Source organism: Drosophila busckii, chromosome X, assembly GCF_011750605.1.
Source record: "Drosophila busckii strain San Diego stock center, stock number 13000-0081.31 chromosome X, ASM1175060v1, whole genome shotgun sequence".
NCBI lineage: Eukaryota > Metazoa > Arthropoda > Insecta > Diptera > Drosophilidae > Drosophila > Drosophila busckii.
In genome coordinates, this window is record NC_046608.1 from 6,580,497 (window position 1) to 6,604,556 (window position 24,060).

At 31.8% G+C, this 24,060-nt stretch overlaps 1 protein-coding gene across 50 annotated transcripts in view; it reads left to right on the plus strand.

Moving 5' to 3' along the window:
• Positions 1-24,060, plus strand: part of LOC108605487 (sodium channel protein para) — a 49,429-nt gene that overhangs the window by 19,322 nt on the left and 6,047 nt on the right. For 8 of the 50 annotated variants that reach the window (XM_017995182.2, XM_017995196.2, XM_017995197.2 and 5 more), the window contains 17 exons: positions 1,538-1,718; positions 1,787-1,998; positions 2,057-2,156; positions 3,348-3,416; positions 5,732-6,009; positions 6,065-6,238; positions 7,535-7,697; positions 8,496-8,683; positions 8,749-8,992; positions 10,965-11,146; positions 11,648-12,130; positions 13,350-13,523; positions 17,040-17,162; positions 18,886-19,008; positions 19,755-19,949; positions 20,361-20,606; positions 22,548-22,818. In XM_017995182.2, coding sequence (XP_017850671.1) covers positions 1,538-1,718; positions 1,787-1,998; positions 2,057-2,156; positions 3,348-3,416; positions 5,732-6,009; positions 6,065-6,238; positions 7,535-7,697; positions 8,496-8,683; positions 8,749-8,992; positions 10,965-11,146; positions 11,648-12,130; positions 13,350-13,523; positions 17,040-17,162; positions 18,886-19,008; positions 19,755-19,949; positions 20,361-20,606; positions 22,548-22,818 — 3,406 coding nt within the window. Of the gene's footprint in view, positions 1-1,537; positions 1,719-1,786; positions 1,999-2,056; positions 2,157-3,347; positions 3,417-5,731; positions 6,010-6,064; positions 6,239-6,457; positions 6,621-7,534; positions 7,698-8,495; positions 8,684-8,748; positions 8,993-10,964; positions 11,147-11,647; positions 12,131-13,349; positions 13,524-17,039; positions 17,163-18,885; positions 19,009-19,754; positions 19,950-20,360; positions 20,607-22,547; positions 22,819-24,060 lie in introns of all 50 variants that reach the window. The other 42 variants (XM_017995210.2, XM_017995224.2, XM_017995226.2 and 39 more) reach the window with 15 other exon arrangements.

A 24,060-nucleotide genomic window follows, 5' to 3' on the forward strand; every position in this document is an offset into this window, starting at 1 on the left:
ACATAGACATAGACTCTTAACTATATATATCTATATATATATAGCACTAGCAATGTCATAAACTTAATCGCATAGCAATATGCTAAATTATTCACTCAGTCACAACTCATGGGTTACACTAGTATGCGAACTTTCACATATACATGTACATATGTATGTATGTGTGTTTGCAAAACTGTTATACAAACAGTTGAGATTTATTTTATTTATTTATATACTTGAAGAAAAACTAAAAATATTAAAATAAAAGTATTGCAAGTATTAAATAACGCGTATATGTGTATATGGGTATAAGTTAATAAATTTGTCATACAACTATCATATACTAACATAAGACACAGAGCCTTACACCGACGCTCATTCTATTAACTTTGTTTTAAATTTATTTTCAAGTAGTAGTTCAGTTCGATAACTTATCATATTCATGTATAAAACAATACAATTATATTATTATAGTATACATATATACATTATGTATTTGTCTATAATTAACAGCATTTGGTTTTGTACTACGTTGTCTAATTATATTTTGTCTTGTTTGTTGTAATTTACAATACATATACCTACATACAAACTATGACATCACGCTCTATATATATATCTCTCTCTCTCTCTCTCTCTCTCTCTGTCTCTATTATAACTCTTTTTAAAAAGTTATACTTTCCATTGTGTCTGTCACTGTTTTTGAATGCAAAACTAAATCCAGGCTAAGCAACACGGCTTATTTTAATGTTTGCCACAAGTGTATGTGTGTTTGTATGTATGTATGTGTGCATTGACTTATGTATTTGTATGTATTTTTGACTTATGTATGTGTGCATAAAGTTGCCAAATGTACATAACATAATAGTTACTTGCCTAATAAACAAACTACGCACCTAGTCGCGTTCACAGTCACTGAAGTCATTATCACTGCGTTCACTGTCACTGTCACAGTCGCTGTTTCAGTAACTTTTTAGAACGTATACTTAGTTGTTTATATTTCTATTATTATTATTATTATTATTATTATTTAATTGTAACGCTGTCTAACTCACTTCTTGTATATTTACATAACTACTCTACTATGTACAGTTTAAATTATTTAACTTATTTTAAACAAAACTGCAAAAGTCAAACGACAACGCTTAATATTTTACTATGTCTGTCTGCTATAGGCAAGTAACACTCTAGGCTTACTATATATCGCTAGGGTCTGTAAAGTGTGTATGTATATGTGCGTTTTAAATCAATTATTATTAAATTTTTTAACACTTCATTTGTGTATTCAGTTGTATATAATTTCTTACTGTTATATATTCATATACAGTTAATTTGTTTTCTTTTTAATATATTAAGTATACTACAAGTTTGTCATGTTTATTGCTACAAATTCACCACGTTGACAACTACTTTATACTTTATAACTACTACTACTACTACTACTACTACTACTATCTACAATCTAACTGTCGCTACTGCTACTACTACCCACTACTGTTGTATATTGTTATACATAGAACTAACCATAGCTTTAATTCCAACAACTACTGCTTAGTACACAATACGCAATGGACGTGGTCGTTTCGGAATACCAGGCAGCGATCGCAAGCCTCTGGTATTGTCAACATATCAGGATGCACAACAACATTTGCCCTATGCCGATGACTCGAATGCCGTTACGCCCATGTCTGAGGAGAATGGCGCCATTATAGTGCCGGTTTATTATGGTAATCTGGGTGAGTTCCGGATTTGTGCATTTGCCCTGCCTAACAGCTGATTTACTTTCAACGGTTTTCGCTTGCAGGCTCTAGACACTCATCGTATACCTCGCATCAGTCTCGTATATCGTATACCTCACATGGTGATCTGCTCGGCGGCATGGCCGTCATGGGCGTCAGCACAATGACCAAGGAGAGTAAATTGCGTAATCGCAATACGCGCAATCAATCAGTGGGCGCTACCAATGGCGGCACCACCTGCCTGGACACCAATCACAAGGTCGATCATCGGGACTATGTAAGCAGTTGAATGCTTTAATTTGAAACTCAACTTATTCTCTTTTTGTTTTGCATAGGAAATTGGTCTAGAGTGCACTGATGAAGCGGGCAAGATCAAACATCACGACAATCCTTTTATTGAGCCCGTCCAGACACAAACGGTCGTTGACATGAAAGGTATTTAAACATCTTTAGACAGATATGGGCACATTGGATGCCTAAAATGTTATTGCTGTGTAGCTTTGTTAGCAGATATTGGTTCCAGTTGTTTTACCAGACGTGGTCTATTCCAATATGTTCGGCTGCTCAGGCGTATGTAGCCCCAAGTGATGTGGTATCGATTTATTATCGATACAAAAACAAATTATAAACTGCGTGTGTCAGCTAAGATGCTTTAGTTTGCGTCCTGGTGATAGGTACACAATGCTGGGAGTTGGGATTGGCATAAATTACCTAAAAACCAGAGCTCCCAAAAAAATGCTCAACCAAAATTTCACAAGCTGTCTGCTCACTAAACTAACAGGGAAATATTGTACAGACTCGCTCACTCTCTAAACAGACAACACTTGACAAACTTGTTTCTCTCGTGTGTATTCTGTTTTATGCTGATCGCTGAGAGAACACACGAAGCGCTCTCGCGACAGCAGTTTGAATGGGATATTTTTGTTGTTGTTGTTTCATTAGTGCTTTGCTGTTGCTTTATTTCATCACAGGCAAAGCGTGAAAGGGTGAGAGAGATAGAAATGGTCACACATAGACACTCTCACCGATTTAAAGAGTCTCGAGTGAGCGCGTACATAAAGAGAGCGACGAGAAACTCTCACTGATTGAGCAAAGGGCACGCTGAGTAAAAACAGGGTTGAAGTATCTTTTTGATCCCGTTTTCAATTGTGTCTTTTTGGGACTTTTTGCAAAAAGGGACCACTTCTCGCGAACTCTGTTAAAAAACCCATAAAATGCCAATGGAACATTAACACAACGGAAAGGAAAAGTTGGAAGGCCATGACGATCAAAGGAAATTTAATTATATATTTTAGAGCAGTCACTAATACATATGAACAAAAGCACACACATATATAAATGCGAAAAAATTTAGTTGTCAACCTTTGCACTGAAGAAAATTATTGTCAATTCAATTTCGAATAGTTGGGGATCTCTAATGCATAGATAAACAAAAAAAAATCCCAGCAAGCCTTGCAAATCACACACACCATTAAAATGTTATGCTTGTGTGGGTTCCATGCCCCCAAGTGTAAAACAAAAACAAATAGGCATGAAGTGTGTATAGGATGGGTATCTCTGTTTTAGAGTATAGATCAATATTTGTATTTCTATATTTTAAAACTCACTTACACTTTCACTTTTCAGATGTTATGGTCCTGAATGATATTATTGAGCAAGCCGCTGGTCGGCATAGTCGTGCTAGTGATCGTGGTGGTAAGTCAAGCCTGTTTGATCTACTAAACTTAATCATTTGATTAACTCTGTTCACGTTTTATTGCATTGTGTACATTTGGCATTAAAGAATAATAATACATATGTATCTGAAAAATCGTCTCGTACTACTTTAGTTGAATTTCTGTTACTCGCTCTTTCATATGCATTGTTCAGTTTTCTTTTTGTTTCCTTAAGTTCTTGCTCTACTTTTGAACAAAAAGTTAGATTCGTGTAAATAATTAAATCCAGTTTCAATTCTATTGCTGTACAAATTCATATCAAATGGTAGACTTAAGTGTCGTTGCCTTTGTTCTTGTAACAAGCAGAGCTAATTTCGTTTTTTTTTTTTTTAAATAATAATCTACGCTTAAACTGTTTCAACTCAACTTTTCAATGCTTTTACAAGCATTTTGTGCTATCAGACAACGTGGCTCTGAGAATCTTTGTCTAGTTTGTGTTTCAACTACAAACCTACACCACTGTATTGTATATTCGATTGGTTTTTATTGCTTTTCGGTTTAAGAACTTTTATTATAGACATAATACGCATGCAGACTTTCCCCGCTACGCCCAAAATGCAGAACGTGCTGACTTGATGGATTGATGAATGAATATTTTATTTAATGGCTTAACAAATTTTTCTAGCGTGTTGCATGTGGAACATAATTAATAACATAAGCCTATGCATCAGTTAAGCTAAACTAATTTATCAATTATTTATTTATTTATGTAAATCGAAATTTGTGCTAAGAAATTTCTGCATTACTTTGAAATTTCTTTACAAATATTATATTTATATGTATTTTACTCGCATATGTCTTAATGCTCATTTACTAAACCTGTTTTGTTTGTTTTATTTCGTTTTTTGTTTATTACAAAAGTTTTCAAGCAAACAACATAACTTAATAATTATTATAACAATTATATATATACATATAACAATATATATACATATATATGTATGTATGTAATTTTATATATGCTATATATAATACTCAAATGAATGACTTCTTTGACTCGTCCATTTTATTTAAATGCCTTGATGCTAACAGAAGAAAAATTACGAAACAAACAAGTTTAACAAATTAAAGCAGCAAGCAAGCCCAAAATCTAAATTTCATATATACACACACACACACAGAATATAAGTTAAATAATAATTTTGCCAACACACAACACATACACATACACAAGAAAAACATTTAACATATACACATACTTGAACAATTTGCAAAAGAAATTTGAAATGCTTTCATTTCGAGCTTTGCTCTTGGCTTGCTCTGCACTCACAAAACTCGCAGCGCTTCTTTAAATGCACTAGAACGACACCAACAACAACAAATAATAATAACACATTTTCATTTATGCAACAAATTCTATGCATTGGAATTGCTGCATTATGAAATTTTATAAAAAAAGAGAGGCTACATATTTACGATTTAAATCATTTGGCATAGGTTATTATTTGATTTACAGTTACAGTTTTATTTTCAAATTGCGTTTCAGTTCATTATAGCAAAATTATAAATGCATGCTCAACTAACTAAAATTTATTTATTATAACTTATACGTATGCGTAATATGTATACGTAATATGTATATTTGCTTATGAATTCGTGTTTGTCTTGTAGTTGCTTGCATTTCAAATTTAATTCAATTTTGACTCGTAACTAATCTTTAACTTCAAATATTTATTATATATACTGCTTGCTTGTTTCTGTAGAGTCTATTGTAGTTTTGTATTAATATAAGTATAATAAATAATCAAATTAATATGAAGCGCGCTTAACTGGCCCCTGCTCCCATTCATAAGAAATTACAAATCAGTTGTTAGTCAGTTATACTTGAGTTGAAGCTATTTTAGATAAACGATAACTTCTGCACACATGTAGATCAGCTGCTCAACAATAACGAGTGACGCTTCAAGTTTTTACTCTAATCAAAATTCTCGAAAAGTGCAGCATAGTATTAATTTTTTCTTTGCAAACTTAAGCACTAATTTAATAAAAGCGCTCTCGTCTATAAGAAACAATAACAGCCTCTCTCTTTTTCTCGAAAGCACACACACACACATACATACAAATATATATATATATATATATATATATATTTGTATACATACATACATACACTAACACGCACACTATTGCGCGATAGTTTTTATGTTTTCATTGTGCTTAGCCTGGATAAAGCTAATGAATTATTTCCAGAGCAAGCAGAAAAACTTTCAAACTCGTCTGAAAAATTTGCGCTAAAAACTGGCTGAGTCAAAGTTGGTCAAGTCACAACTAATAACAAACTTTTGTATGGTTCAGTCTCCGTTTACTATTTTCCAACAGAGGACGATGACGAAGATGGGCCCACATTTAAAGATAAAGCGCTCGAAGTGATACTCAAAGGCATCGATGTGTTTTGTGTGTGGGACTGCTGCTGGGTTTGGTTAAAGTTTCAGGAATGGGTGTCGCTTATCGTCTTTGATCCTTTCGTTGAGCTCTTTATAACATTGTGCATCGTTGTGAATACCATGTTCATGGCAATGGATCATCATGATATGAATAAGGAAATGGAGCGTGTGCTCAAGAGTGGCAACTATGTAAGTTTAAACGATTAAAATGTGCCATGGGGTATATAATTCTGGTGCTTTGCAGTTCTTCACCGCTACATTTGCCATTGAGGCTACTATGAAACTGATGGCCATGAGTCCCAAGTATTATTTCCAGGAGGGTTGGAATATATTTGATTTCATCATTGTGGCACTTTCGCTGCTGGAGCTGGGACTCGAGGGCGTTCAGGGTCTATCCGTATTGCGATCATTTCGCTTGGTAAGCTGTCTCTCTCTCTCTTGCAGCTGTTTCTAAAATAATACTATATATATTGAATTAGCTTAGTACGTAAGCCAGCGAACGTATATGTCTTATAACTATTGTAATCCATACTAATTATAAATGCCAAGTGCTCAACGTGTAAAGCAATTTATACAACACTTTACACACACACACACACACACACACTCATAACGCTAATGTCCTGCCAATTTACAGCTGCGTGTTTTCAAATTAGCCAAATCATGGCCTACGTTAAATTTACTCATATCGATTATGGGTCGCACTGTCGGCGCTCTGGGCAATCTAACCTTCGTCTTATGCATTATAATCTTCATATTTGCGGTAATGGGCATGCAGCTGTTTGGCAAAAATTACACAGGTATTATTGTATATGCCCAACTGACAAATATGTAAAAAAAAAAAAGAAAATTCACTGCAAACAAAGCAAGTTTTAGCGTGCAACAAACAAATACAAACAATTTTTTTTAATCTAACTTAAAATGCTTTTCTTAGTACAATTTATACTCAACTTTTTACTTCAACAAAACGTATATTTTTTTTCTAACTTCCTAACATACTTTTAGCTGAACACTTTTTCTTAATGTTATCGATAACAAAATTCGATAATTGAAGCATTAAATCGAAAATGGCAAAGCTTTTGGGCACGGCTTATCATTTACGATTTCAACAAGTTTTTTTTATTGTGCTTCGCTATTGATTCGATTCGTTAGCGTGACCAAACCAGAAACCAATTGAAATGCCAAATAATTTTGTATAAAAATAATATATATTTAAATAGCATCGCTCCATGCAATATGCATTGCGCATATGTGAGTTTCGTTAAGTATATAACTATAGACATTATATATACATAATCTATAAATTAGCTTAAATTTAAACGAAAACTGTTTCAAATGTAATTATTATAAACAATTGCATTACGTAAATGTATGAAGATCAAGCACAGCAATAGATTGCTGTGTTTGTTGCTCATGCTCAAATAGTTTAAAAATTTTTGCATTTACCTTTTTGGACTTAGCGTTCTATATACAACAATATATCAAATTATGTTATTTGTGTTTTTTTTTTTGTATTTTCCTAATGCTTTGCCCGGCTTACGAACCAAAATAAATAATAAACAAACAATTGAAATAATTCAAATGATGCAACAAATGAATTAACTTTTCATATCCTCACAATTGCAACCGACATGACAACAATTAACCCCTGATAAACCTTCAAACTATCACAAAATCAACATCATTACTAAAAATTCCGAATCCGTAAATGCAGCTGCGTGTTTTCAAATTGGCCAAGTCTTGGCCAACACTTAATTTACTCATTTCTATTATGGGACGCACAATGGGCGCATTGGGTAATCTTACATTTGTACTTTGCATTATCATCTTCATCTTTGCGGTGATGGGAATGCAACTGTTCGGAAAGAACTATCATGGTAAGTTCATCAACACAAAACTCCAAAATGGATTGATGCCTAAAGCTGAGATCTTGTTGTGGAGATTTGTGTATTTCATAATTACATGTGTGTGCGTTTTGTTTCGTTATTGTTATTGTTGTTAATCACTAACTATATATGTACATAAAAAAAAAAAAGAGGAAGAGAAGTATTCGGTGTGCCGAATTTGAAAACTGAAAACTAACTTTACATTTTCCAAAAACAAATTAGATTTTTATGTTGCAAATAATTAACTTAACTGAAAAAAATAATATTGCTTAGGTGTTAATTAATTTTATAAATGGAAGCTTCACTTTATTTACGCATTTATTTGCTTATTATTTTTATGCTGAGAAACATTAAAAATCATTAGTTACTAAAGCTGCGGTCCGTTTAAGTGAAACTTGCATAATATTTAAATTTAGTAATGGGTCTGGGTCCACATGGTACAGCTGTAAGTACAAGCGTGATAAAGAAAAACCAAACAACTTTTCCTCAAGCTTATTTTTTAAACTACAATTTTTTTCTATGCTATATTAAATGCAACTCAGCTAAAACAGTAATACATATAATACTTTTTAACTGCATTTTTCAACACTATTTGTTTATTGATTTTGGGTGCTGTTGCTGTGCGCTGTACACTTTTGCACACGCTTTTGTATGTGGCTTTAGTAAACGATATAAAAAACACGCAAAAAAAAAAATAAAATACATGTATTAACAATTAAATGTGCATATTACTTATAACTATAAAAAATATTCATACATATTTGGCTTGTTCTCTTTCGCTAACTGTAGATCATAAAGATCGTTTTCCGGATGGTGACTTGCCGCGCTGGAACTTTACAGACTTTATGCACAGCTTTATGATTGTATTTCGTGTGCTATGCGGTGAATGGATCGAGTCTATGTGGGACTGCATGTATGTGGGCGATGTGTCTTGCATTCCCTTCTTTTTGGCTACAGTTGTCATCGGCAATCTTGTGGTAGGTTTACGATTTGTTATTTGTTTTTCACATTTCAGCTGTTTATACTTTTCATTTCATTGCAGGTTCTTAACCTTTTCTTAGCCTTGCTTTTGTCAAATTTTGGCTCATCTAGTTTATCAGCACCGACTGCCGACAATGACACCAACAAAATAGCGGAGGCTTTTAATCGTATTGGCCGCTTTAAAAGTTGGGTTAAGCGTAATATTGCTGATTGTTTCAAGTTAATACGTAACAAATTGACAAATCAAATAAGTGATCAACCATCAGGTGAGAGGACCAACCAGATCAGTTGGATTTGGAGCGAAGGTTTTTATCCACTTGTTTTCAATTATTAATTATATATAATACTATATAATTGCGTATACGCTAATGTTAACTTTATTAACAATTGGCAATAACAAAATATAATATATAATCGTTTAATTGAAGAACAAAAATTTTTAAATACTAGTTCAGCCAAAAACCCAATTCGTCTAAAAGTAAATGTAATTTTTTTGATGTAAATTTAACTAAGTTAGTGTACCCATATATTCCCTAAATTCAAATTCCCGGCCAGCTCCCCAAGCATCATGAAACATAAATCATAAAGTCTACGAATTGCACATCGAAAGAAGTAGAAAGGCAATTTTTTGTAATTATTTTTTCGAACAACTCATGAGAGTGAACTGATTTCATGTTGGTTTCCGTTCGTTTCGAACATAATTGTTGTTGTTTCAAAACCCTAAAGCAAAGAACTATGTATGCATATGTATATATGTAACTGTATATTGTCAAAGTATATGTATGTATATGTATATGCATCCGGGGGCATCAAGAATTGAGCCGAGTGTGACATTGATCAAACGCCCGAACGCCCGCCCGACCGCCCGCCCGTTCATACTCGTTACCATTTATTCGATTTGTAGAATTCATTAATACTATTGGCATTAGTTATGTTCTAGTGCGTGTTTATAGCAACAATAAATCTAACTAGATAATATTTTCATTTAACTTTGCCGTAAGCCATTAGCTCTCGTAGCTTTTATTAATTCTCTTCACACGTTGCCCACAACCTTTTACGTTTCTTATCGTTTCATAAACATTTAGTACTTTATACTAGCAGTTAATACTTGAAAAATAGTACCAAACAAGAAATGTATAAAACTTTTCTCACGCCATTGTTATATCCCTCTCAGTCCTCAGTTCCATAAAATAAAATAAATTAAAATTAATGTGAACTTTTCACTAGCGAATTGAATTTTAGCTAAAGAAATTGAAATTATATATTCGATTTCCCATTGTAACGATATAATTGAAAGTAAAACAGTGGATTTGATCCTTCATAGTATTAAAAAACAAAACTTTTCTTTTTCGATATTATTGTTGTCTAAGTATATTGTATATGTATGGAACTTATAAACAAAAAAACAAAAAAAAAAAAAAAGAAAAACATTAGCAACAACAGTTTGTAATTCATGTAAACGTAGTGCTTATGTAAAATATTATAACTGTAACAATTACTTCATATGCAAATCAATGGTAAATTCATTTTGTATATGTTGGCTATAGTTTGTATATAATTTCATTTAGTAAACATTTTTTGATTTCATCTTAGCTCATCTCACTCTGCAGCTCTTGATTTTTGTGCGCCCGTTCAGTTGCATTTGTGTGCTTGTTGTATTTGTGTTGTGTTGTCAACGGAAAAAAAAATCATTTTTCCAACACTAATGTAAATGCAAATAATTTAAACATTTTAAATGTGTGTTGCAAATCGTTTTGCGTCTCAACTAAATATGATATTAATCGCCTAAATATAAATCTATATTCTTTTCATTAACGTATAATGGCTTGTCATGATTCATCGAAACTCTCGAATCTGAACGCATTGCATTGGCCTACGTATTGAAAAAAAAAAAACAACGCCTAAAAAATAAACAAAACTCATACTAACGAACCTTTAACAACACATCCAATCAAATGATCAACCGACTACTACAACTACAATCAAAATCAAAATCAAATATATTGATAACAACAACTCTTGAATGCGAACGGCAACTGCTTCTCTGAATTCGTTTCGTTTTATGATTTATATGAATTATATATGCGTCATCGTCACCCATACATGTACAAAACATACATACCATATATATATATATATAATATATATGCTATATATGCCATACCTATATATATAATACGTAACATGTACATATCGAAAATTAAATGTGTGAAAAAATACGATATACGATATATTCGGATACGAAAGGCAAGGGCGTTTGTCGTTGTATATCCGCAGAGCACGGAGACAATGAGCTGGAGTTGGGACACGATGAGATACTGGCGGACGGGCTGATCAAGAAGGGCCTGAAGGAGCAAACCCAACTGGAGGTGGCGATTGGGGATGGCATGGAGTTTACGATACATGGCGACTTGAAGAACAATAAGCCAAAGAAATCCAAATATCTAAATAATGCAACGGTAAATAATACAACTCGAACTCTAAGCTCTAAAATTCAAACTACAGCGTACATTCATGAATTAACATATATATACCATGTACATACATGTGTGTGTTTGTGTGTGTGTATGTTAATGTGAATGTATTTTTGTAGTTCAATAAGTATTAAATGTACTTATACTTGAACTAACGACAACAACAAATTGATTTATGTTATTTATTCATTTCCTTTTCGTTTACTTATTTGTATACTTTTTACATATAACTGTGTACTGTTATGTGTATACATATGTGTGAATGTGTGTGTCCATATTCCACAATCCAAACAACAATCAAAATCTATAAACTAAACCAACCAATCCAATCAACCAACCAACCAACCAACCAACCAACCAACCAACCAACTAACCAACTTGACACTTGAACTGAAATCGTTCTAAAATATATATATATATCCAAAAATATACATTTATATGTATATATACATATATATATATGTATGTATAAATAATTATATACAGATGATTGGCAACTCAATTAACCACCAAGACAATAGACTGGAACACGAGCTAAACCATAGAGGTTTGTCCTTACAGGACGACGACACTGCCAGCATTAACTCATATGGTAGCCATAAGAATCGACCATTCAAGGACGAAAGCCACAAGGGTAGCGCCGAAACAATGGAGGGCGAGGAGAAGCGCGACGCCAGTAAAGAGGATTTAGGTCTTGACGAGGAGCTCGACGAGGAAGGCGAGTGCGAGGAGGGTCCACTCGACGGTGATATCATAATACATGCAAACGATGAGGATATACTCGACGAATATCCAGCTGATTGCTGCCCCGATTCTTACTATAAGAAATTTCCAATCTTAGCCGGTGACGAAGATTCGCCTTTCTGGCAAGGATGGGGCAATTTACGACTGAAAACTTTTCAATTAATTGAAAATAAATATTTTGAAACAGCTGTTATCACTATGATTTTAATGAGTAGCTTAGCTTTGGTAAGTCAACAACTACATTTACAAAAAAAAAAAAAAACAAAAAAAAAAATAGAAACAAGTTAATTTGAAATTGTTTAATTGATATTTAAAATGTAGATATTGTTGCAATTTTTGGTCATTTAAAAAACTTGCAACAATTTTTCAATCCAAGAAAATTAAACAAAAGTAGTTTTTCAAGTCTTGCTTAAAAAAATACCAAAAAAAAAAAACCAAAAACTACCAAAGTTGATTGCTTCATTTTAAATATATTATTTTTATAATTTCACATGTTATTTAGTGTTTGCATAGTTCAGCATAGTTCAGCTTAGAGTTAACTTACTTATTGTTTTAAATGCTACTGACAGCAATAAACACAACAAATGTAAAACGCACAATGCTTAATGCTCAAAACGCTTCTGATTATCAAACAATATTGTGCAGCAGTTGCTGATAACTGATTAATCAGAAGTTAGAAAGTGATTGAATTAATTGCTGAATACGCGCTCATTGTTTTATGTATAGCTTTAATTTTAATGAAATCTAAGCAGCGCCTGCTTGTTTGCAAATTATTGCTATCAGTAGCAGCATAGTTTAATTAATAAATTTTCATTTTAAACTAAATTACTATAAATTGTTGCACAATCAATTTAAGCGTAGACACAGTTCAGGTCAAACGGTTTGTGTCTGCGCTTAATGCGAATTGTGTTAAGAAATCCAATAAGAAGCCAATTGGTAATTAGTTTCATATTACATACACATACAATATGTATGTGTATTTGTGCATTTAATTTTGTTTGATACTGTGTGTGTAGCTTTTAGAGCATAGTTACGCTTTTGCGTATTATTTCAAGAATTTTGTCTTCAATTTCTTTGAAAATTTTTCTTTAACTAGCGTTTGACTTTGATTTGTCAGTAAACGAAGAAAAACAGACACAAACCAAACTCACCAAAGTTGCCTTTTTTCTTGCGTGTGAAAATAATAAAAACAAAATGTATAAATACTTATATTGTAATAGGAGCAAAGCGGCTCCATTTATATATTAACATACGTACAATAATTATAATTATTATAATTATAATATAATTATAAATTTAATTATAATTATAATTGTAATTATAATTATATAGCTTCTTATATTGCTTTAACCACTATCTGTTTGTAATTGTAATCACTTTAATTGAACCAATATGTAATTCCAACATTACCCAATATTACTCAAATTAACGCGCCACACCGCAGGCTTTAGAAGATGTACATCTGCCACAAAGACCCATACTGCAGGATATTTTATATTACATGGACAGAATATTTACGGTTATATTCTTCTTGGAGATGTTAATCAAATGGTTGGCGCTCGGCTTCAAAGTGTACTTCACAAATGCTTGGTGCTGGCTCGATTTCGTTATTGTCATGGTAAGTTCGAACGTTGGCCAACCCAACTTAATAAACACACATTCTTTTTGATTTTGAAACAAATGCGCAAAGAATTTGTCTAACTATTTTGCCAAAAAAAAAAAAAAAAAAGAAATTCTAGATGTCAATTCAAAAAATCACTTAACGCTGACTGACGACCGACTTGAAATGGAATAAATGTTTCGTTTTTGAGTTTATAAAATATGTATTATAGTAGCAAACAGATGTGAGACGTATACACAATGCGTATACTTAATGTAACTCTATTACCTAGCGCAGCCTTGTATAAAATCCAAAATAATTTTAGTATAAAACCATTTTTAGCCAACTCTTAGCTAGTCAGTTACGTAGTTAGTCTAAGTGTGTACATCAAATCTACACAAAAAGCTCATTTTAATTGATTTTTTTGAATTACAAGTTATAATTTTTTTTGTTGTGTTTGGTTGAGTTTTGTTTTATTTTTTGACCACACATATGGTAATCGATATATGGTCGTTTAGCTATCGCTAATCAATTTGGCTGCGGTTTGGTCTGGGGCTGATGATGTGCCCGCCTTCCGATCGATGCGAACTCTGCGCGCTTTAAGGCCGCTGCGCGCTGTTTCGCGATGGGAGGGCATGAAAGTAAGTAGTGTCGAAAAATGAGATACATACAAACATACTTACAAAATACAATGTGTTCTCTGTTCATAACAATACTATACTAAATGTATAATCTCTCTATCTGTGTGTGTGTGTGTGTGTGTTACTCTTGTAAGCGCTCATTTGCTTTCTATAACTGTCTCTTACTCTCTCTCTCTCTCTCTCTATATATATATTTATATAAGTGTAACTTTCTTTTGACATATGTACAAAATAATATGTGTATATATATTATTATATATATGTATGCAGTTGTGTTTCTGGTGTGTGTGTGTTAAAACAAATGCAATTCACATCACTTCAATTTATTGGGTTTCTCTATAAGTTGTACCTTATGTACGTTTATGTATTTATGTATGTACAAAGCTGCGTACATCAATTTTATAATTAAGTCTGAAATCAGCCGACGCTGCAACACGCTCTACATTTCACTTTATCTTACTCTATAACTATAACTATCTCTATCTCTCTCTCTCTCTCAGCTGCTGCAGCAGTTTTCTGCTGTTATAGAGCATCTTGTATTCCCTATGTTTGTATGTATGTCATGACATATTGTGAGCGCGTGTTTTGTGTTAAATATATAAATCAATAACTTTATATGTTTAATTTCTGCTCTAATCTGTGTTGCTTACGTATCAAAATCAAGAAATTAAGTTCAACTTTTCACAGCGTGCGTAGGGCGGCGCTTTTGCTAACTGTTATACCAGCCAGTTGTTGTTTTATTTATTATTACAATTAACTATACAAGCATTATATGATTTAACATACATTTCGTAACTTCGCTCTCAGTATTTGTAACATGCAATCAGCTAAGCATACACTACATACGCTCAAATGCAAAATGAGAGATTGCGAATCGAATCGTCTATGTATTGTATGCGTAGTGGTGCAACATACATTCATACATGCATACATATGTACAATTTTGTTACATCTCTATGTCTGCAATAAATAAACCTATAAGCTTTAGCTTTGTATATTAACTGTTATACATAGCCGTTCAATTGCAAAGCTGTCATACTGTTAATCTCAATCCTAGCGCTAGTACAGCATATTTAGTGTAATTAAGTATTTAACATAGTCTTAAGCCACCATATCATGTATATATCTGTCTTAATGTACTTGCAAATCTTGGAATTGTATCACATACAGTAGTTAAAAGAAACTTGAAAGTATATCGAGCTATCTTGACCAAGTAAATAGTTTACCTACCCCCCAGGCGTCTTACATACTTACTGTTATATTCCCTTTTAGAAACTGTTATACATTGCCATTTAGTTTCGAACCTTACGCGTATTGCTCTCACATGAATACTATAAACCTGACCCAATTTAGCGGCACTATAAATATATATATGTTTATAACTTTAAATTGCAAACAATAACTTACTAACTATATATATTTTATTATATAGTAAAGCAGCACCACTGTATAAAGCAAAAACTTTCTTGACAGCCAGTGTCATATTTAGTGTACAAACTGATGTCTATATATAATTCATATATACTCGTACTTATAATCGAACATTTCAATAGTAACGGCAAGTAAATACAAGTGCAATTCATAAATTGCTTATACGCAGTGGTGGCAGTGTTATACTTAAATACAAGCCGCATCTAAGCAGTAAAGATTTTCGAAAACCTTAAAAAACAATCGCTTGGTCACAAAAAACGTTCAATATTTTCGCGTGTTTAACACGCTGCATACAAAAAAAAAAAAAATAAAACTCCACGAACCAAACGAGTCCGGCAGCAAAGTTTGAGCAAAAATGTGTCAATATAAAGACAAAAGCCAAAAAAAAATCAATAAAAGATCAGCAAACTAATCGTTGAAATAAAGTAAACCTAGTGCAAATGTCGCACGGCTATACAATAGACTCAAAGGACAATGCAAACGTCAAAATCTATGCAAATTAAACTATAATAATGTATATATGCATATAAAACTGTAATATAACGCTCATTTATCATAACGCTTTGGCGCTTGCAGTCTCGAAAGTCCATTGTGGAGCAATGTGCGGCTGTTGAGGCTACAAATTTTTTTTTTTTTATATTTTATATGTGTGTGTGCTATAGAGTTTGTGTGTGAATTGCAAGGGCAAACTATTTCTACTACATTCCCAACAAGTATAACAGTTATCAGTTTCGATCGCCCATACCCCAACAGTTAAACAACAGTTGCATCTAACGAGTTATGTTTTATGTCCTTATGTGAACTCTATTTGTAAGCCCCCCCGCCCAGTGTATCGTAAATGTTAATCGTACTCAGCTTGTGATTAAGCTACCTCCACTTAATGTACACTCAGTGCTCGATATACTTGTCTATGCTATGTTTGTGCTCCCACCCCCCACCCACTTATACGCCACTCCTTGTGTTATTTGTGTCTTAAAGTCTTACGGCTCGTTTATAATACTTATATATATATATATATATAAGTATGTATGTGTTTGCGCAAGTACATGATATAAATGTTAAATATATAACTAGTTTAATACTCGTTTACGTTGTAATACTTTTAGGCTAGCAACTAAGCATATACTACTGTTATAATAAATCCCTGTTAATTGCTATAAGTCGTTATATAAGTAAGCAAGTAAGCTCGTTTCGTTAGGTTCGCTGCAGCTCAATCAAAACAGACTATAAGCTATACTTATACATAACTGCTGACTTTAGAGTTTTGTAATAATTTGAGTTGACGACTGTACTAACTACATAACTGACAAAAAGTAAAGCGAAAGTTCGAACACGTTTTAAACTCAAATTTATAATTTAAATTTTCGATTTTACTACCAACCAAATAACAAATAACAATTAAATATATGTATGTGAAGTAAATTTGTTAAATTTGGCACTATTCGAACTATATCGAAACTAGGTATCGCTTATCAACTTCGTTGCTTCACTTGTTGGAGCTGGTGGTATTCAAGCCTTCAAGACTATGCGAACGTTAAGAGCACTGAGACCACTACGTGCCATGTCCCGTATGCAGGGCATGCGGGTACGTACTTTCATACATCCACAATAAAACAAAAAACAATAACAATACAATAACAACAACAACAACAACAACAACAAAATCAAATCTATCAAATACCACAAAGTACATACAGCAAATTTTTCAAACATATCAAATTACAAATTGCTACATCAATTCAGCATTCGTATTGAATTTTTTGAACAGCGCCAATCATTTTTAAACGAAACTAGCAAACAGTTTATAACTAAAGCTTGTTGAGCTCACCCAATTTTTGCAGCGCGCTTTTCATTACTACATATCACCAACACCCAAGTTGTAATTTTATCAAAACTAGAAATAAAAAACTTTAAGTAAAAAATATTAGCAATAGCAGCAGCTGATTTAAACCTACTCGTAAATTTCCAACCATAGTTAATTAATATGCATCCGTAGTATTTAGATTGACTGATTAGCTATTCATATTACATTAGTATTTTATTTACTATATCGACACACAGTCTACTTACAAATCTCTCGTATATACATATAACATACCATTATAACATTTTCTAACACACTGCAACAGCCAAAATGTACTCTTGATTATATATAGTTATAATTAAAAATCAAATTTCATGTAAAACAGTTTGCCTCAAAGTCTTCTACTTTCATTATACGAGCGCTCTCTCTATATCATCTTTTATCTGCCGCACTTTCTCTCTCTCTCTCTCTCTCTCTGTCTCTTGGTCATATGTTCTTACTGCCTCGCCTCAATTTGTTTACGCTCTGCTTGATCTTAGTATGCGCAATTGAATTGTTCTTATGAAATTCCAGCAGCTTTTCATCGAAATGTAGTTGCATTCGAATTTTTGCAACCAGTCACAATAGAAAACCATTAATTGATACACTATGTTATTAAAATTAATTAAACTAATTTAACAAATTTTATACATGTTGGAATTTATAAAAAGAAGCAGCTGAAGTGATTGTCTGTCCTAGAGTAACGAACTATGAATGTAGCAGCCAAAATGTAGGCAATGCTTTTTTTTTTTTAATAAAAAGTAATCTCAATGCTTGTAGCAATATTTATAAATAAAATGAATTCCAGCATTTAAAAATTTGTAGCTAACTATGCAAATGCGTATGTCTAGTTAAGTTAATTATATATATGTATAATAAAAAGTATGTATATGAATTAGTGAGCACCAAAAAAAAACTGTTGCTACCAACAATGATTTATTGCATGTATTTATTTATTATTTACTTATCATAAATAAGCCATGTTATGCTCTGTTATGTAGTCTCAAATATTGCTTATAAGCCTGCTGCATGCCTTTCTCTATATATATAATATACACAAACTCATTCACACACTAAATCATTCGATTACACAACTAAACACTGCACACATGTAACATGTATACCACACTAGCTTTAGTAATGTTTAAGAAACTAATACATCAAATAATTTACTAAATAACTCTCTGCATTTATTGTATTATATTCTGTATACTCTCCCTAAAAACAACAACAACAAAAAAAAAAAAAAAACCAATAACATAACATAACACACAACTACAACTATGAACTGAAATTTCAACGCTAATGCCGCATAATCCGAAACAAATCACATAAAACAATTCCCACATTGCTCATCGATAAATTCTACAAAACGACGACCCGTGTATATATGAAAAAATATATATATTTTTTACTATTGGGAAATAAATACTTATGCAAAAATATGAAAAATAATGAAAACCAGGTCGTCGTTAATGCGCTGGTACAAGCTATACCGTCCATCTTCAATGTGCTATTGGTGTGTCTAATATTTTGGCTAATTTTTGCCATAATGGGTGTACAGCTTTTTGCTGGAAAATATTTTAAGGTACGTGCAAGCGTTTTTTCAAGTAAAACAACCAAAACCAAATACAAAAAAAAACAAAAACCAAAAAACAATGTAAGAAAACCAACAAAAAAGATAACACTGTTAATACAAATGTTGTGCTATTTTTTGTACAGTTTTCGAAAATCCAAGCAGCACTTAATTAGCAACATAATCAATGTGTAAAATAAAAGTCTTCAACTTGAATTTGCATCAAATGCGTATCTTTGCATCTATTTTTCGTAAATAGTTGAGAAAAAACATAAAATTATTACTATATATTGTAGCATAAGTATAAATTAAAAAGTTAAAGCTGCTACAATATATGTTTACATATCATATATATATATATACTATATATGCTACAAGACAAATTATTGTTCTTGAATTGCCGTAACTAATACTAATCGCTTCATAGTTTTCACAAACTGTCATAATGTAAAGCATATGACAGTTTAGGCAAATGCATGCAGAGCTTATATATATAAAAAAAAATATATATATATACTTATAAAATGTAGTACACTTTTTAGTACTAGCAACGATTAAGTCTGCCTTTTGCACAAAACTGAACTGAAGTATATGTACATACTTAAAGCTAATTAGCTGCTGATATATATATACACACATATACAAACATACTACATACACAATTACTAGCTTTAGCTGTAGACACTTTTGATTTATTTCAACTTTAAAATGACGCATAACTGAAATACATTTTTCTCAAATGTTGTTGATGTGGACAGTGCGAGGATACAAACGGAACTAAACTCAGCCATGAAATAATACCAAATCGCAATGCATGCGAAAGCGAAAACTACACGTGGGTGAATTCAGCAATGAATTTCGATCATGTAGGTAACGCGTATCTGTGCCTTTTCCAAGTGGCCACCTTCAAAGGCTGGATACAAATAATGAACGATGCTATCGATTCACGAGAGGTAATGTTGTTAACAATAAATGCAATTCATTTTCATATATACACAAACACTTTGACTCTTTATTATTTTTGGTATGCGCTTAACGAATCAGAAAAAAAAAAATATATAACAATCGATTTGATTTGAACTAAAATGCAAACTAACTTAGTCCATATAAGTCTTTAAACAATTTTTGATCAAATATTTATATCTATATACATTTTTTTCTCTTTTTATATTAACTTACAACTACAACAACAACACTACACAACTACAACTACTACCACATACATGGCCACAACAACACTACAACAACAACTACACTGCCGCCTACAACACTAAAAATGATCCATTCACAATAACAAAAATAAAAACAAAAAATGATGCTACAAAATTAACATGAAAAAAAAAAACTCTAAAAACCGTAAACAGGTGGACAAGCAGCCGATTCGTGAAACGAACATCTACATGTATTTATATTTCGTATTCTTCATCATATTTGGATCATTTTTCACACTCAATCTGTTCATTGGTGTTATCATTGATAATTTTAATGAGCAAAAGAAAAAAGCAGGTGGATCATTAGAAATGTTCATGACAGAAGATCAGAAAAAGTACTATAATGCTATGAAAAAGATGGGCTCAAAAAAACCATTAAAAGCCATTCCAAGACCAAGGGTAAGACAACAAAACAAAATATACAAAAAAAAAAAAAAAAAAAATAAGATAAAAAAATACTAAAAACAATACCAAAAGTATCAAAACTTACAAACTAACCAGCCAAGAAACAAAAACTAATCATAAACAATATAAAACCTACACGTAAAATGCAAGCTTCCGAGTTTTTCTTCAATTTTGAATTCAACAAACTCTCAAGAAAATAATTACTAGGCCTTCGTTATACTACTACTAAACACTCCAACGTTTGCTATATAACAACTATAACATTAAATATAAAATACAATAAACTATGAACTACAGAAATGCGTGGAAAGCCGCTGTATTCGCGTAATCTGTGCCAATCGTATACTAGCTGTAAAAAAACAAACATATCTTTTTTCTATGCGTTTTGTTCAGTGTATATAGGTATTAAAACTTAAGCGACTTGTTGACCAAAACTAACTGACTGCGACAGCAACAGCAACAACATTTACAATTTTTATTACCCTTGCAAATCTGTATAGACGACTTGAAGTTCGCTTAGCTAAGCATATAGAACAAACAAATAAATAAATAAATAGCCCTGTTCTCTAGCAATATTTTGTCAAAGTTAAATAATGGATCTTACAAATACAAGCGTAAAGTTGAGTCGCTGTAATAGCTGCCGTAGTGTGTGTGCTGCACATTTGTATATAATTTCTATATATAATTTGCTGCATTTGTTTAAAGTTGTATATTTAATGACACGCTACCGTTGCCATTGAGTGAACTCCTAACAAGCATACTCTATATTTTCGATATGCTACTGTTTTTACTTACTATATCAACTTTACTTAATTTCAATTAACAATATTTAAGTATTGTGTCCGTTTGGTTGTCTGTACTTAAACATTTTTATGTCTGCCAATTTATAAGTCGGACCAAAATTCAAAATGAAATTCCAAACTGTTTTATAAATCTAACTATATATTTAGAAAACCTTTATGTACTATATACTACTCAAATTCCAAACACATTCTTTATATAACGACAAACCTAACTGCATGTTTCATTTCTCTAACTAATCTAAATGGCACGTGACTCCTCCAACAACAACAACAACAACAAGTTATGGGCATGTTTAGTGTTAGTCACAAATCAAAGAACACAAAGAACTTGGCATGTTTAAATAAAGGACAAAGCAAAACGATTAAAAAAAAAAAACAGCTAAGATTGAACTAAGTTCAAGCGAATTGACTTTTGACATTTGACTGCACGTTTTATAGCTAAGTACAAAGCATTTGTATATAATAATACTTATATACTCTATACTCTATATGATTAATCGTGAATGATGTCTGTCTTCAAGTAGTGTGTACTCGTACTATTAACAAGTCTGTTCTCTCTCTCTTTTTAAACGCACAGATCTCTCACACGGTTGTATAAAATTATTCTAGGTATATGACAAACTTGTATAAATACACGAAAATTCTGTTAGACACACACACACACACACACACACACACATAACTCTCTCTCTCTATCTCTCTCTCTCTCACATACACATGCAATGTTATGTATGTTGGCAGGATCATGGAAAAAAGATTGCTATTGGCACAGATCTACAAAAGAAAATAAAAACAATCTTACAAACTATAATAAATCATTAATTTATATACTATAGCGTATTATAACTGCATAAAGCGTACATAATATAAATCAATACTAACAATAATCTAACAATCTTTTTGATAACAAATAACAAATGTTTAGTATGGTATTTTAACAAAAGATATATAGTTAATTAAGCAACGTGTTCAACTAATTATACTTATACCAAACTCTTCTATTCTTTTTCTTATCTTTCTTCTCTTCCTTGTGTTTGGTGTAAACCTGTTGTGAATTCTCATTTCTCTGTTTTAATTTTATTACTTTTCATTTTGATTGATTTTGTTTACTTTACTTTACTTCCCTTTACAGTGGCGTCCACAAGCAATAGTCTTTGAAATTGTAACAGACAAAAAATTCGATATTATCATAATGTTATTCATTGGTTTAAACATGTTCACAATGACACTCGATCGTTACGATGCGTCGGACACGTACAATGCGGTCCTTGATTATCTGAATGCGATATTCGTAGTTATTTTCAGTTCCGAATGTCTATTAAAAATATTCGCTTTACGATATCACTATTTTATTGAGCCATGGAATTTATTTGATGTAGTAGTTGTCATTTTATCCATCTTAGGTAAGTAAACAACAAAAAATTGCCAACAAAAAATTTTTAAATTTAAAACAAACAAAAACTAAGAAGCTAAAGCCAAACATCCAAGCTCCAAACCAAACGTTAGAATTTCCTACCAAAACTCCAAATCAAAAAAAAAAAATAATATCATTGTATGGTACCGCTCGTTATTGCTGTATGTGTGTATTGTCTTTATTTCAAACTCCATACAACTATATCTATATTTAACACACTCTCTCTCTCTATCTCTCTCTGTAACTTTCTGACTAAAAGACACACCGTACGCTCCCTAACAAAAATAAATCTTTTCTTATAAATGTTACTACTAACTTGCTGTCGTATTTTTCAAATATACAATTGCTAAATGTTCAATTTAAAAAAAAAAAAAACCAAACCCAAAGGCGTTAACAATTTGTTGTACTTGTAAAATTTGTATATTCAACGAATGCTTTATATAATGATTGGCGGCACTTTCATTAATCAATTAATGTATTTATAAATTGTAACTTTTTTCCAAAATTGTTGCTTTTATCTTATATGAAGCATTCGCTATCGTTGTGCTTAACGTATTACAAATAAGTTTTGTTAGCTTAACTGCTCAGTCCATTTTGCATAAAAGTATTCGAACTAAGCTTGTTGTATAACAGCTTTAAAATTTGTTATAAAAATGATCAAGTATGCACTTACATACATTAACTTATATGCAAGGTAGGCTTGATTTTGTTATTTGTTTATGTTGTTGTTGTATTTGTTACCCAAACCAAGCAAAACTCAACATTGTTGTGCGTAAAATTAGTAATTGTTGTATATTTTTATGTTTAACTGTTAACAAGTATTGGTGTGATTAATAATTTATAATTAGTAATCCGTTGTGTAAGCTTTGTTGTGACTATTGCTAACTTATTGATTAAAATCAGTTATATATGTATATGTACATATACTTAAAATTTTATATATTAAGTTTTTTTTTAAATTTTGATTTTACTCGAGGTCAACACAGCTGAAAAATTACGTATACGTAAGCACATTGGTACTAAAAACAAAAGCGCTGCCAAATCAAAATTGATTTTCTTCTTCTACTTCTTACTTCTTAATGCGTGCTAAATTAAACATTAGGGATCTACATATATATATATATATATATATATATATATAGTTTTTTTTTTCAACTTGGCTGCCCAAATTTTATATATATTTGTTGTTTTTTTACAATATATGGTATACTATATGTATATTCCGGATTCC